The sequence below is a fragment of the Centruroides sculpturatus genome, unplaced genomic scaffold (genome assembly GCF_000671375.1).
Source record: "Centruroides sculpturatus isolate CEXI.00-Female unplaced genomic scaffold, Cexi_2.0 scaffold573, whole genome shotgun sequence".
NCBI classification, from domain to species: Eukaryota; Metazoa; Arthropoda; class Arachnida; order Scorpiones; family Buthidae; genus Centruroides; species Centruroides sculpturatus.
In genome coordinates, this window is record NW_019384767.1 from 145,483 (window position 1) to 162,401 (window position 16,919).

The window sequence follows — 16,919 nt, forward strand, 5'->3', positions numbered from 1 at the left end:
GATAAAATACACTTTAAAAATTAAATTTATTTGTACTTTGTATCATATTGTATTAATAAACAAAATTATTTGCGTATTTTTCACTTATGTGGAACCTAACCCTATACCTCAGTGTAAATATGGGTTCGTTTTATGCCGATTCGATTTGCGCCGGGTTTTGTAGGAACGGAACTGTGGCGTAAACTGAGGGCTACCTGTACATTAATTTAAACACAGTAAAAATAAAGAAAGAAAGAAATAGATTTAAAAGACATTATTCAAACATATGTATATAAAAAAACAAGGCAATAGCATTAATAATTTAAGAAGAGAAATTCATGAATCATGGAATAGTAGAGGGTGTAATGGATAGAAAATTTAAAGTAGTAATAGTGGAAAAAAAAATACAGAATAAAGTAAGAATAGAAAAAATAACCAACCTAGATTAGTGAGTAAAGACACCTTTTTAACATTTTTAAAACCTTTAATTATTTAACAGATTTTATCCTTTTATACAGAAATATTTTAGAAAACATGTTATACTCTTTTTTATAGCTACTTCATGTCTTATTGGTGTTATATTAATAGTAGACAATAAAAGACCAGTAAGTAATTTTATGTTAAATATCATTGTCGGGTATATTATTATTGTTTTTATAAAGTTTTAAAAATTGTTATAGAATATCAAACCTGCTGAAGAGGGCCTTTAGGTCCAAAACACACGGTGTACAGGTAAAAAAATTTCTTTTTTGACTAAGATCTCCTATTTAGTAATTGGAAACTACACCAGTATAATAAGTCCTATTAATAAACAGGATCCAAGTAGAGAAGGATACAAACAAATTTATCAGAGTAAGGACAGAGGTAAAAAGAATACATAAATACCATTTTGGAAATATCTTAACCCTTCACTAATCATAAATTGCATGAAAATCTTTCCATAAAACAAATGATTTTTGGACACTAAAAATAACATTTATTCCTAATGTCAATTACATATTTACAATTTTTAGTTACCTTAAATTTGTTTCTCTGTGTGTCAGAAATTGTCCTAATTGATTACAACCTCTTACTAACAGATTTGGTTCACTAGAAAAAACAAATATATCACAAATTTAAAAACATTTTACAATAATGTAAAATATTTAACTTTTGTTAATATTAAGAAATAACCTGTCCATGTGAATAATAAGACTAATGGCTTCAAAAACAACAGCATTTTTGGCATTTGAATGTTGAACTTTCTTTGACTTAGGTGGTTCTTGAGCTTTATTCAATATAGTTTCTAGGCATTCATTAAGGCGGCCTCTTACAGCAGGATCATCTAAGTGAATATATAAAAAAAACCATGATTATATAATAATTAGAGTCATAATATATGACTTATATTAACTAGTAATTGAAGCTGACAATCTCAGAGTCATTAAAATAATATAAATCTGAATACTCTTAAATCTTGATGACAAATGTGACATTTTTCCAACATTTGTATAAAATATTTGGGTAAGCTGCAATATATCAAAATAATACTGAAGATACTATTTAACTAGTGATTCTCAACAACTGTGCTACAACAACTTATTGATGAATTAATTATTTAACTTACCTTGTTAAAAGAAGGCAAAAGAAAAATTTTTACATGGTGGGGATGTTAGTCTCACGCATAACCCCCAACTTGGAGGACCAGTGATACCATCTTAGTCTGGCTTCTATCCTCTGATCTGTTCATCATGAGTGATACCCAAGTTAAACAGATCAGAAGATAGGGACCTATCAAAAGATGCTGAACCTGCTCAAGTTCCCATATCAAGGTGGGATCTCAAAGCAGGTATCTAACTTTAAATTATATCAAATTTGATTATTTGAACAAGTAATCTGAATATTCTATTTATCTAACAAAGTATCATTGGAACAATGTTTTTAAATGTTAAGTACTTTTGAACTTTTAGTATAAAATTACTACTAAATAGTATTTCTGGCCTTTTCTTACACATAGGAATGAAATACAGTAGAGCGTCGATTATCCAAAAGTCAATTATCCGAAAGAATTCCAGTCGGCAAATTTGAATTTTCACCAGTGATGTGACATTGCAATCTTTGGCTATGTCTTGGGCTACTCAAATATTTTACATTTTTGATACTAAATTAACTTCTGAAGTATAATTTTTTATTGTTTTTATATTTTTCAATATATTTATTTTGTTTGTACAAAATAAAAAAATAATTTTTAACGATATAACAGTCTTCATTAGGCTTAACATCGACGAAAATTCAATGCAAAGCGACACACAACAGAAAAATTTCAACATGGGATAAATTAATATATTTTTTCATACATAATCGGTTATCCGAAATATCGATTTTCCGAACAACCCCAGTCCCCAATTGATTGAAATAATCGATGCTCTACTGTCAGTTCAACTTTAAAATTTTATTTATATCCAAAATTGTTTAATTGTTGAAATTATCCAAAAATTATATATTTTATTACATTTCTTCATTGATATAATCAAGTTACTATTAACTTTTCTTTTATATAAATTACGTATTTTTAATACAACTCTCAATCAAATTTAGTATTAATCCTTTCCAAATCAATATAATATGAAAAATGCAAATGTTTCTAAAATGACTGCAGGAAATAGAAATTTATCCCCAAATTGTCACAAGAAGCAAATTGGATAAATTGGATTAATCAGCTACATATTACAGATAAAGCTCATGAATCAGATAAAACCAAGATTAACTGACTATTGTTATGTAAGGTCTCATTTTACTTTGTTTAGTGGAGGCGCCGTTGTTGCTGCAGATCGCCATGTTTGATTGTTCATATTGCCGCTTGTTCTAGTCAGTAAGCTTGAAATATTAAATTACTTATTCATTAGTTGTGTTATGTTCATTTCTTCATCAATAACGTTCGTCTCATCATATCAAAACCTTATAGTTAACATTATCATTCTTTCATAAATACCAGTAACAATATTAATTTTTAACTATATATAAAGTATGTTGTATCAATGTCAAAAAACAGATAAAGCTGACATCCAAAAACTAGAAATTCCAACTTGCAAAGGGATCATCAATAGTACAGCAGTGTATGTCATAGTTAGAGGATATAGAGGTTTTTGAAATAGAATGTCCCTTCCATTCTGGTTTGATATGACATCAGTGCCCTAATTTTAAGATATTCATAAACTATCTTAAACTATCAATTTTATTCTAAAATTATGAAATTATTTTAGATGATTTAATAACCTTGTAATGTTTTCAATTTTATGAACTTACTTATATTAAGTATATAAATTGAAAAAAATCCATTTTATTGTAAGGTTATTAATCAATATTCAAAATTAAGATTTCATAATAGATTTTTAAACAAATTTGATATCTCTCATTCAATAGAATAAATTTACAAAATTGCCATTTTATCTGTCATATATACATTACACTGTATTTTCACTTACGCTTTCCTAATGTAACAAATCACAATATCAGAAGAGGACAAGTAACTTTTAGATGTGAGCCAGTTTTGGACCTTTTAGCATGACTGTCAACTCATGTAGAATAACAATTTTTAGACAGACTTAGCAGCTTTACAAACTGAAAGTAATCACTGTCTATATATCCCACATCGTTGGTATTAATGCACTGATTGGTTTGAGATGGCATACTAGCAATTCATACAGAAGCATTAACTAATACCTACACATCTTTTGCCACTTGTTGCTTTAGCACTTACCAAGCCACTGTCAATTTTTTATTCTGGTGGTTTTTTAATACTTATTATATATAGACTTCTTAAACATATATAACAATCCAGCCACACCCCAGTTTTTAAGTATATGCCTATTTGATTTATTAGCAGACTATAATAAGAGTAATTTGACTAGATGTAAGCAGTTAGATTGCCACCTCATGAGAATTTTAGTAATTATAATAAATTTTTAGTTCAGAATTTCTAGAAAGACTAACCAACAATGCCTGCTCACCATACAGTTATGTGAGATGCAAACCACCCGTGATTAATTAAAAATTTAATCGAAATAGTAAAATTTTAGACGAAAATATTCTATGATTTTGATGGGAAAATTATATTTTCTAAAACAAAGGAAACTGGTAAAAGTCACTTCCTTCAACGGAAGTTGGACATCCTTTTTGTTTTCCCCTTATCTCTTAAAATTTTAGTCACCCTGGGAGCTGTCAACCCCTCGGCAAATCCCCTTTTTTCCTGTTCACGTGGAAAAATTACGAGAGGCTGATTGGTGAAAATTCTTCAGAAACAGAAAGAATTTTGTATCATTCGGGGAGTACGCCATGAAATCCGAGAGAAGAAGGACGTATTCCACATCAGTTCCCAGCAACCAACACCCATACCAGAATCCCAAAGTTTATACTAAATGAATTATTAAGTCGAAAAACAGAGAAGAAAATGTTTAATAACGTGTTATTGAAGAATTAACCAAGATACGAACATTCATCCAGAACCAAAGATACAAGAAGAAGAATATAGAAAAATATTTAGAGGTAGTATTAATTTAACTGAAATTGTGAGCTCTCTCTCTCTCAATGATAAATAGCTTTATTCAAAGGTTTATTCTGTAAAATCTTATTTTTGTTTATTAAATATTTGTTTTATTTGTTAAAGGTCTCTCGTAATGTTTGAATTGGAATATTTAATCATCTCCTTCATGATTCAATATGCATGTTAATCCGCGTAATACAAATCTGATTAACTGGTGTCATTATACTGACATTGGATAGAGACTATAGTCTATATCCTATTAACTTACAAGCCCTCCTAGAAAAAGTTTTAGTGAGCCAATCTAATGATTGCAAGTCAGTGACACAGATCAACTTTCTATGCTCTTGATCCTCACAGATACATTGTCAATTACCCTAACCAGATCTCCATTGATCTCATGTTGAGGTAAAAGCATTAGCTGACAGTCATGCATGGCAATGGAAGCTAAAGTTGGCACCACAAGTCATGGTTGCAGTATGGTTATATATAAATTAATAGTTCTGGAAGCCAAAATCAGACAGAGGCATGGAAAGCATAGTTGGCAACATATCTGCATGGTAAGCAGGAGCTGCAGGTCAAAGTCCTGCTGCAGGCAGATTCTTTTCTTCCATAAATTCTAAATTAAAATTTATTTGTAAAATTATCACAAGATGGCAGTCTAACTGCCTACCTCTAGTCAAATTATAATTATTAAATTAGCCTTATTATAGCTTGTTAATATTATGTAGTCCTGAAGTTTATAAATACAATTGAAGAGAAACAAAAATAGGTATCAAATTATCCTTTTAAACACAAAACGTTTTTTAGGGAGCACTTAACATCAATAAAGTTAAAAGCTTCACTAGAAAATTAAGAGACTAATTTTTTACTATGATCAATCCTTGGTATATGCCATTTAAGATCTACGTGCATGTCAATACTGTGTAAAACAAAGTACAGTAATACCTTGTATTTCAAACATTTAACGTTTGAATGCTAAATTTAAGAGATTCAAACTGTGCATGTGGTGAAAAAAATACACTTGCTGCATAAATGCCATCTGTTACATTATACTTGTGTGTTTTCATTGCTTTTTGCTGTTCAGTGTATATTAACCATGGCATACAAAAAGTGCGTGAAAACAATGAAGCCTAACAGGTAGATTGTATCGCTAATTGATATGAAAAAGGAACTTATCATAAAGAATGAAAGCAACACGTAAGTAGCAGCTCTAGCAACCATGTTTAAGATGCCTAAGTCAATTGTGTGCACCATTCTTAAAACCAAGAAAGCAATAAAAGCTGCAAATGTGGCTAAAGATGTGACAAATTTACCTCCAGATCATGTTTTTGAGGAGGAGATGATAAAATTCCTCCTAGTGTGGATAAAATGAGAAACAATTGACTGGAGATGATCTCAGAGGTTTATTTGTGAGAAAAAGTGCAAAGTGCATAGTGCATAGTTAAGAAACAGGACACCATCACTCATCACTAAAATATAGTAAATGCAATTGTCATTTTATTATATAGAATATATATATTGGGTTGTTCAGAAAGTACTTTCTTTTTTCCACCAGAGGGATTAGTTGTATTTTTACCACCCAACTTCATTCTAAACTGTATTCTCATTATATATTTTGACAGCTGATATTTCAAGACTTATTTGTAAAAAATTTTGTTTAATTTTATGCAATTTGTTTCTTTTGGTGTCCCAGCAAATATGGAAAATCAAAAGCAGCAGCATTTTTGGTATACTTTGCTTTCTTTTATTATCAAAAAGGTAAGAATGCTGTTCAAGCAAGAAAAAAATTGCATAACATGTATGGAGATATGTTGACAAAACAACAGTGTCAAAACTGGTTTGCAATTAATAATATCAAAATTAATAATATTCACAATTCAATATCGAAATTGACAATTTCGATATTGAAGATGTACCATGTTTTGGAAGGCCAGATGAAGCTGATGAAGCAAACTAAAGGTATTGATTGAAGCAAACTGCTGAACAACAACCCGATAAATCATCTAAGAGATTATAAATGGTTGAATTCAACAAATTTAATCATGTGAAATGACTTGTTTGTCTCAAAGCTCAATATATGGGTTCCATATGTTCTTAAAGATTTGCTCCATCACATTGACATCTGTGATTTGCTTCTCAAATGTCAAGAAATGATTCACTTCAAAAATGGATCATAACTGGTGATGAGAAATGGATTGTTTACAACAACAATGTTGAATACAAACGATCATGAAGTAGAAGAGATGAGTCAGTCAAAGCACTTCAAAAGCAGATATTCATCAAAAGTGATGATCTCTGTCCGGTGGGATTTAAAGGGAATTTTCTTTTTATCTTCTACTAAACCACAATTGATTGAAAAGTGTACTGTCATACACTGGCCAAATTGAGTGATACCATCAAACATAAAAGGCCAGAATTAATCAACAGAAAAGGTGTAGTATTTCACCATGATAATGCCAGACCTCAAGTTTGGTAACTCATCAGATGATGTTACAGCTTGGATGGGTGTGCTACCACACCCACTATATTCGCCAGATCTGGCACCCTCAGATTATTACTTATTTTGGTCTTTAAAAATTTTTTAAACGGCAAAACATTTACTTCAAATGAGAATGTCAAAAATCGTTTTAGTCAGTTTTTTATAAACTGAAATCAGAACTTTTATGAGGGTGGAATCAGGCTACTACCAGAAAGATGGAAAAGGTATTGGATCAAAATGATCAATATATAATTCAATAAAATAGTTATAAAGAAAATTGTTTCCCCCACAAAGAAAAAAAATTTACTTTTCAAACAACCCAATATTTTATTTATTGTTTGTGTTTTAATTTATTGTTTAAGACATTTAAGTGTATTATTTTTACCTTAAATGTATTTGCCATTTAAGTTTATCAAAATGGGTTTTGCTCAGGTTAATTCACTTTCCATTGTTTCTGATAATCAAAATTTCGGATGATTCCGATTTCAAACAATTAATCGTTTGAATGGCCTTCTGGAATGAATTAAATTCAAAGTACAAGGTACTATAATTATTCTTACTTTAAAACTAAATTTGCCAAATATTTTGGTGTAATAACTACCAACATGTATTCACCTCAATGTTTTACACAATAGAGAAAAATTCTAGTTGATATAAACAACAATTTCTTTATCCACCCAACTAGCATTGGAAAGATCAGATTACTTGGCTAAAATAAAAACCTAAATTAGTAAAATGTTTTATATGCTCACAATAGTAGTAAAATTCCAGAAATGAGCAAGTATTACTCAATAATTTTTAGATTTTATATATCAAACATTTCAGATTTTTTACTGAAGATTCTTTCAATTGGCTATTTATAAGTCATGAAAAAATTTATTCTTTGAGTTTATTTTGATTAAGTCTAACATTGCAAAATATTGAGATTAAAGGGCTTAAAAATTTAATTTCACAATCACCTTTTATTTTATTCTCTTCAATTTTTGAAGTTTTTTTCTAGTAATATTGTTCAAGCAATTGTTTGTTTTTTTTTAAAATAATAAAACAGTTTGGAATGTTTTATTATAATGTCTCTCTTTGAAGGAACACAAATACTCAAATGAGGGAAAAAAAATTATTACAAATTTATCANAATAAAAAGTCCTGCTACCGAGAATGCCCTTTCCGATTCAATTGATGTGAGTGGAATTCCGTCTTCTCTTAAATGCATTAAACACGTTATGTGTTTTTTCTGCTATAGCTTGGAAGATTTCTAGTTCGTTTTCGAGATTGTAGTACTTCTTTTGCTCTCTAGTATTCTTGATTTGTCTACCTTGGTTGCTTTAATAAAAACATCAAGCTTATAGCCCAAATATTCGGCAGTTCGTTTATCTTTAATAATCAGGTTTATGAAGAAAAACTTCACACTTGCAGACTTCATACTCGTTTGCACAACCTGGCATTACGCAGTTATTGAAGCTACTGGGCTAATTGAAGTTAATGGTTAAAAATTAAGATAGCACAAGCACAATTATTCCAGATATTACAGGTTCTGACAGGTAAAGAATTTTCAGTCTTGCCACAAATAAGCCACACATTGATTATTGATCATTTGTGACATGCCATAACAAGCAAAAATTTAAAAAACTAATAAGTAGGTTTAAAATTATTAAATACAAATGTATTCTGACAGTTTATGAGTTAATTATATTTTCTATTTGCAAAATTTCCTCAACCTTAACACAAAATTAGAAAAAAGTGAATTTTTAAGAAATTTGCGGGATTTCCCGGGATGAGAAGAATTTCCCGGGATATTTCCCGGGTTAAAAAACAATCAGGATCCCGGAATCCCGTTTGAGAAACCCTAATTCTAACGCTCCAAGTGAAAAGTCAATGTTCTAAGTTCAAAAGATTAGCATAAATGTAACTCGTAAGCTAAAGTTACATTATATAAAATATACGACTTTATATAACGATGTTTTATAATAAACGTTTCATAAAAATAAAAACTTGTGTAACGTTAGCTTAAAATAAATTTTAAAAACAACATGACTTATTTGTAATAAAAAAAATTATTATTTTACTGCACTAAAAACAAAAAATACCTGGAGGTGGATAATTTTGTAAAAGACGAAGTAACTTTACAGATAACCATGGAGCGGGTACAAAATAATAAGTGTAGTCTTGCAAGTCAGTATATGATGATGTTACAATCTGGAAAAAATTTACATGTTTACAATTATTGAATCAAAAAGAACTATTATAATTCAAAGACTAATATTTGTAAATTGCAAACTCTGAAATTAAACATCTTTTAATCATTTATATGGAAAGGAAGAAATCTGATATTTAGACTATCAAGACTACATATTTTGAAATTTAAATTTAAAGATTCAGGAAGGAAAGATCAAATGCAGAGAAACTAAAAAGCTACAGATTATATGCCACTCCATCATGTAACAATAGTATTTTATAAATAACTATTATGTAGAAGAGATACTAGAAAAAAGTACAAATGATATATTTTAATTATAATTTCTTATATAACAATCAAAATACTAAACGCTATTAGTATGTATAGGAAATTAAAAATTTAGAGGCATGTAGAAAGAATAATCAGGAAAAAACAGTAAATTATCAAAAGAAAAAAATATATATATAGATATTGGCTTTATCAAAGGAAGCTTGAGAAATGATAATGAAACATTAAGATAAAGATAATAGAAAAATAAAAGAAAAATACAAATTGAAAAAACTTTGAATACTTGAAACAAAAGAATAATAAAAAGATAGCTTTGCTATTGTGCTAGTGTTCATATGAATTATTAGCAACATAGAAATGGATGGCAGAAAAAGTGGTTTTTAAAAGAAAAATTATAAACTTGTTTTATTCAATATATTCATGAAATTACAGAGGATTATTCAAAGCAATATATCCAGAGAATGCAAGTTTACAAATAATTTGCTATATGTTCCAAAAACATACAAGTTTAAGAAAGGGTTAAATTTAGTAAAAATATTTTTACACAATCTTTAACATTTTAGCAATAAATCTTTAATGGACATAAAAAACACTAGAATAAAGTTTATTATACACAAAAATCTGAAAACATTTAGATTTTAATATTAAAAGTTAATTGAAAAATAAGTAAAAAGATTTTTAAAAGTTGTTTAGAGTTTACTTTTATATACATTATGATTAAGCTAAAATTACTAATTTAATTGAAACATAATAGGACACTTCTTAAAATAGATAAACCAGAAAATGACAATGTAAGGAAACTCCTTACAAAAATTTTAATCTAATCTAAAAAAAGTAATCTGTATTCAAAGTTTGAGAAGAGATGGTGTGTTTGAGTATGAACATGTGCAAATATGTACTTGAAATTAAGAAAAGTTCATCTACTTGAATATCTTGAGTATAATATAGAATACTAGATGCTAAGTTCAAAATATTTCTTCTAAAAAGTTTTAGTGGAAGTGTATTATGGTTCAGAATTAAATTTAAAGCATTTTGTCTTTGTTTAGCCTCCTTGTGAGTTGTTACTAGAGTTTGGCATTACAATATGTAAGGAAACTTTTTCTAATATAAAACTGAAATCTTCATTTCATTCCAGTGCTTAATACAGAATACTTTCTTATTAAATTGAATTTATTTATGAAAGTATTGGCCATACATGTATAAATATATCAATTTCATTTTTTTTAATAAATAAAATATTTTAACTTCAAATTATTAAAAAAAATTTTTTTTCAATATTTAGCAATTAACCATTACATGCTTAAATGTCAAAATTACATCTGAATTTTTTGTTTTGCCAATGGAATAATTCATATTTGACTAAAGACTAGAGAAGTTATGTATCAACATTCTAAACATTCTCATTCCATAAAAAATCTTAATTGTGCAATCTTACTTCCAAATAAGAATGATTCATAGTGTACAAAATTACTCTAACCAAAAGTATCAAAATTTTATGGAATTAAGTATTTAAAAATAAAAACCACATTAAAAAAACTTTTGCAACTGATATATTAAGAGGTAAATTTTTGGACAATTTCATAAAGAATTAAAAGTTGTTTGTATTTTGTGTTAATACATCAATATATATTGATTTATTAACATAAAATTTGACAAAATGTGAAGTCTAGTCCATAATAAAATTTAGTTTTGACAGTCAATAAATCTCAAAAAGTAACAGTATTCAAAAATGCATTTCCCCCCAAAAAAGGAAATGAAAATGTTCCTAATACAAATAATTCAAATCAAATATGCTAAATGCATGCTAACCACGTTTGATACAGAAATTGAAGTTACAATCAAATAAATAATTTATGCTTTTGGAAATATTCTGATCAAATAGATGGTCTAAATTTGAATTTATACACATGAAATATTTAATGAAAAAATTTAAAATTAAAAACCTTAGTTAGAAAATTAATATTTGTTCATCGTTGAAAATTTTTTTTTCTTCCAATTCTTAGGCTTGTTTCAAAATTGCAACACCTAGACTGAATGATTTTTTCTGATCAAGTTATGCCATTTTTTCATGCTCAGATTCTAAATTCAACAGAACTACCCTATAAATACAAATTCTAGGTTGCATAATTGGACCAATACATATCTAAGAAAAATAGAATAATCACTAAAATAATCACTTACTGTTTTTGTTACTATATTTGAGAAACAATCATTACAATGCTTTCATGTTTTATATTTTCATCATATTGTACTTATTCATGTTCATTGTACAAGAAAAACATTAGAAAAAACTAACTTTTCCTATTTCTCATCTTATAGGAGAAAAAATTCATTTCTATTAGCATTCTAATAAAAAATTTACTTGGCTAAGTGCAATTTACATTCCTATAGGCCATGCTTTAACTATTCCATTATGTTTACATCACTAGTCTGTTGCTCTGAAGTTACATTGCACAGATTTCAATGTATAATGTGTGTTGCATTTCTGCAACAGATGGTCTGGGTTAGTTACTTGGTCTGTTGGATATTTGCAACAAATGATGTTTTAGGAATGTTTAACACACTAAGCAAGTGCTAATAAATTCAGTTGTTTTAGACAACATGTAGTATTATTTGAATAGCTGAGGTTGCATTTAAGTAATAGCTGTTGACTAAAAAATGTTTCCTCAGATAATCAATCACACTTTGGAACCATGTAATACTGTCACAAATTATTTCTGTAGGAAGAAACATCAATCTATACCAGTGTTTCTCAACCTCTAATGAATCGTCACCCCTTCAATAAAACTGTTACGTAGTATCGCCCCTTCACTTCAAAATTCCGATGCCGAGGGACAAGGCTAATGCCAAATTCAAACTGCATTGAATAGACTAGTGACTAGTATAATGTTATTTGTTTAATTATTGTACAATATAACAAAATATCTAATTATTCTTAATATAATGTTTTATTATAATTGCCCAGAAAATTGTTTTTCGCCCCCAAAATATAAATTGTTACTAATTGCCCCCTGAACATGGAAAAATGCCCACATGGGGGCGATATCGCCCCTGTTGAGAAATACTGATCTATACAAATGCTTGCCTCATCAAACCATCTTTATTTTGCAAATTGCCATAGATGCATTTTAGAAATTTTTCCATCTTCAGTATGGCACCTGGGATATACTTGGGAAAAATGTACAATGAAGTTTAGTTCTTGTATATACAAGTTATAAAACTGTAATGATAAAAAAAATATTGTATCTCAGGCACCATACCATAATTCTCAAACTAAACATTTTCCTGAATATTAATTTTTAGCCAATATAAGATTTTAATTTTTTCACAGATAATTTGCTATTTTACTCATTTTAAATGTTATGAAGAAAGTTATATGACAAAACTAAACTTATTACAAGTTTCATAATATTAGATGTATCATACATCAAAAGGAAGTAAACTTTCAATAAACAGTTTAATTTATAAATTCATATCTACTTCACAAGTAATATGAAGTCCTCAACTGTTTAGTCTATCTTTCATGTAAAATAATGAAAATCTTAATTCAATTCAAAATTTTATAGATATGGAGACATCCAATATTTTTATATGGGGAGATCTGTCTGAAGGACTGTTGGATTGTAATGCTAATGCATATTTTTTGTAAATCAGATGCCATGTTATTTCTTTTTTACTCAATTATAAAAAGAATTGTGTCAATTTTGGAAATTGTGTCAATTGTGTCAATTTTGGACTGTTCCTGCTTAGTTGTGTTTCATTTATTGGCTGATTGTAAATTAGTTGTCAGTTTAAAACAGATTTTTTGGTGGTGAAGTTTGGACTAAGAATTTTAGGTGGAGGTGTCATTTCAGTTATTCATATGCTGTTTGTTAATTGTATTGGAAGATCTGTCTAAAGTTGATGACAATGCTAACATTGCTTTTGTAGATATGTTATTTGCAATTGTTTTTATTTTTCTTCTTTGAACAAATCCCTAATTTTAATTATAATTTTTAAAGTAAATGTATTTATGGGTTGGGTTTAAACTTTTGGACTGAAATTCCAAACTCCTTCCAATCAAATATAGTACATATTGGATTATATTTGATTGGGAGCAGTGTTGTCTACCCATATTTATTTTTAATTTGGAATATGTTCCCTGCATCAAGGGTAATACATGTACCCAAGATGCTGTAAATATCTTGTGCATTACCCTTGATGAATATTTTTACAGAAATTTGAAAGTTAATACCTTATTATATCAATCCCAAACTTCCATGTCTACCAACTTAATAAAAACCTCGTGTGTGTTACAGTTAGAATTTTAACTATAAATATACATTTAATTTCAATAAGTCGCAGCTAATTAAAAAAATTGAATCTGTAAAATGATACCCATATGGAAATAATAATGTTCATGCTTGGTTTCTAAATTCATAGTCTTGGCATGATTTAGGTGGTGTAACTGATCATACAAAATATGAGAGAGTTAAAGGTTTGAATTTCATTTTAGACTTTTAGAAGATTCTAATATGTATTTAAACTTGTAAAATATTAAGTTTAAACTAAATTTCATCTAATTTATGATCAAGTAATTTTATGGGTTTAACTAAATCAAACAATTTATAATATTAAATTTACCCTGCTTAGTCTGGACACTGCTAAGCAAACACACCCTTTATACTCTTCAGGATTTCTCTTTACTAATGCTTCAATAAGACTTACTGCAGATGTTACAACACCCTGAAAAAAATTATATACACATATATATATTAATTCTGATCTAATAATAAAAAGATCAGACAAAATAATACAACATACCATATGCTGATCATTGAGAAGATGAATTATTCTAGATGTCCATTCTCCACTTGGAATAATTTCAGAAGAAGTACGAAACAATCGTAAAAGGCAAAGAGCAGCACTCTGCTTTACAGAATCCATTGTATCACTAATATTCAAATGAATGAATTTAATATAGTTAAATATGTATTAAATTTTATATTAAATTCAATTAATGTATTTAATATTAAAATTTATAAAGTGTGTTGAAATTTAAGAACTTTTTTGTTCTTTTTGTTAAAAGTTTAGCATTTTGATATAAATTTTATCAAGCAATCTAAATACAAAACACTAGATTAGAATGATATTAGAATATAATATACTTCATCTTTAACAAACTAGTTAATAAATAAAATTATTTATGAAAATATAAATTTTAGTTAATTAAATAAACACTTATTTATCCAACATCACACTGTTTCCTTCTGAAATCTTTAATTACACTACAAATGCATTTCAGGTATAGGCCTTTTTTAATCCTTGCCTCTCTTCAGTGTATAATATTTTAATATATAATTATTATTACCCTATAAAAAATTTGTTACCTGTTACAGGAAATTTTCTAATTCCACACTCCTCCTATAATGAACTTCTCCCTATATCAAACAACTGAAAATCCTCAGCAAATGCAGTATACAATGACTTATGAAAGTTTATTACACTGTATAATGAAAGAATTTCAAAATCTTTCAGTATAATTTAATATATTTCAAACTCAAGCCATTCCATTATAGCAAACTGCATCAAAATATCCATTTGATAAGAGATCAAAAACACTAGCTCCTACAACAAGCATCACTATCTTCAATTAGATAGCTTTGAATACACAGGGCAGAATTTAGATCCTTCAATTTCTCACCAATTTGGCTGATTTTGAAAATTTGTGGCAGGTTGTGTGTCAATATTGCAACTTGTTTTGCTTATTAAAAATGTTTTTCCTAACTTTTTATCCCCTATCTATAGATTTTCTTTTGTGTTAAAAGCTAATGTCAATCAGAAGCCAAATTATTAGGCTTAGCTTCTCTTTTTTGATAACTGTTCACACAAGCCATGGATGATTTCTTAAAACACTGCCATGAGTATGACAGTCTGCAGCACCATTACAAATGATTTACAATAGGAGTGCAAATAAATTAAACATGTCATATTTTTTAGTTTTGTCCAAGCTTTATTAGGAAAATTCCTAAATGCATTTTATACTAATATCAATTAAATTAAATTATCCACAACCGTGAGGCAGATAATAGTGAGGGCTTATCAGACCAAATGATGGGCACAAACCATTGTATAGCTATACATTGTATATGTGTATAGCTATATTGTATAGCTGTTTAACTGTAGCTGTAATAACCCTATGACCTATGTAGGTGAAACAAAAAGATGTCTCAATGTTCGTATAAAAGAACACAAATGCCATCAAATACAATTCTGAATACTCTGCAGTTGCCAAACACTGCAACCTATATGGTTGTGAAATCAATAAAAGTACAATAAAAGCAATAAAATTTGAAACCAACACTTATAAACGTAAATATCTTGAGCACAGAGATTTTAAAAATTGATAATGTTAATAGAATTAATAACAACTTAGGTGTTAAAATTGACGAAGGATGGTATAATTATATCTTTTAAAAAACAAAATATCTTTGTGATGTAATGTCCACATGTACTGTTAAAACCGTTAGGAACTTGTAATTGTATCACATGTTGTCACCACTTGTACACCAGATGTGGACTGACCCACACCTCCCTCACTACCACTCCCAGCACCTTGTTGTAAGCTGGCACTTGCTACTCTGTAGTCTTACCTTTTTTGGTATATACATTATCTGCCTGTATAACTTTAGTCCATTAGTGTTAACTAATTATTGTCTAACTTATAACTGTTTTATATCAGCACCCTATATGTCATCCCACCATGCAAGGTCATGAAGATTTATTACACCTGTCTACCCTGATATTGCCTACTGCTCATACTGTTATATTGGCATCTTCACCTTTATATTGTATAGTTTTAGGCATAGTTTTTAAGTTTACCTTACTTTGTATAATTTTTAATATACCACCTACTTTAGATAATACCTACTGATGATGCTTACTTATATATTGTATAACTTTAGGCTTAGTTTTAAGTTGACTGTTACCTTGTATAATTCTATTATGGCATTACCTTTAATACCAACTGATGAGAGACTGTTTTCTATTAGGAAATAGTCCGAAATGCATTTTGGGTTTTCATTTTCACACTTATGTAGTAACTTTGAGTTTATTAAATTGTTTTCACTTTGATCTCTGAGCATTTGTGCCCATCATTTGGTCTGATAAGCCCTCACTATTATCTGCCTCATGGTTGTGGATAATTTAATTTAATTGATATTATTATATCAAGGGCTAGAAGCAACTTTTGTAATAATTTAGTTGCATTTTATACTGTAAATTCTTAACTATCATTTACTGTTATTCAAGAATTCTGTATGTGGAGAATAAAATTAAAACTTGACCATTATATTTATTATGTATTAATGTAAATACTATTAAAAATAGTAAATCAAAAGATAATTTTGTAAACCTAAATTTTGGCTATTTTTAGTAAAAAAAATCACACAGGACTCAAATAATTGAATATGTAGACTTTATTATTGTATTTGGAAATG

At 28.4% G+C, this 16,919-nt stretch overlaps 1 protein-coding gene across 1 annotated transcript in view; it reads right to left on the reverse strand.

Moving 5' to 3' along the window:
* The window catches only part of LOC111628927 (AP-2 complex subunit alpha-like), a 108,215-nt gene that overhangs the window by 51,396 nt on the left and 39,900 nt on the right, over window positions 1-16,919 (reverse strand). Inside the window, exons 6-10 of the mRNA XM_023372788.1 lie at window positions 14,245-14,374; window positions 14,065-14,166; window positions 9,065-9,173; window positions 1,153-1,303; window positions 997-1,068 (exon numbers count right to left, since the gene is read on the reverse strand). Of these exons, the coding sequence (XP_023228556.1) occupies window positions 997-1,068; window positions 1,153-1,303; window positions 9,065-9,173; window positions 14,065-14,166; window positions 14,245-14,374 (564 nt within the window). The remainder of the gene's footprint in view (window positions 1-996; window positions 1,069-1,152; window positions 1,304-9,064; window positions 9,174-14,064; window positions 14,167-14,244; window positions 14,375-16,919) is intronic.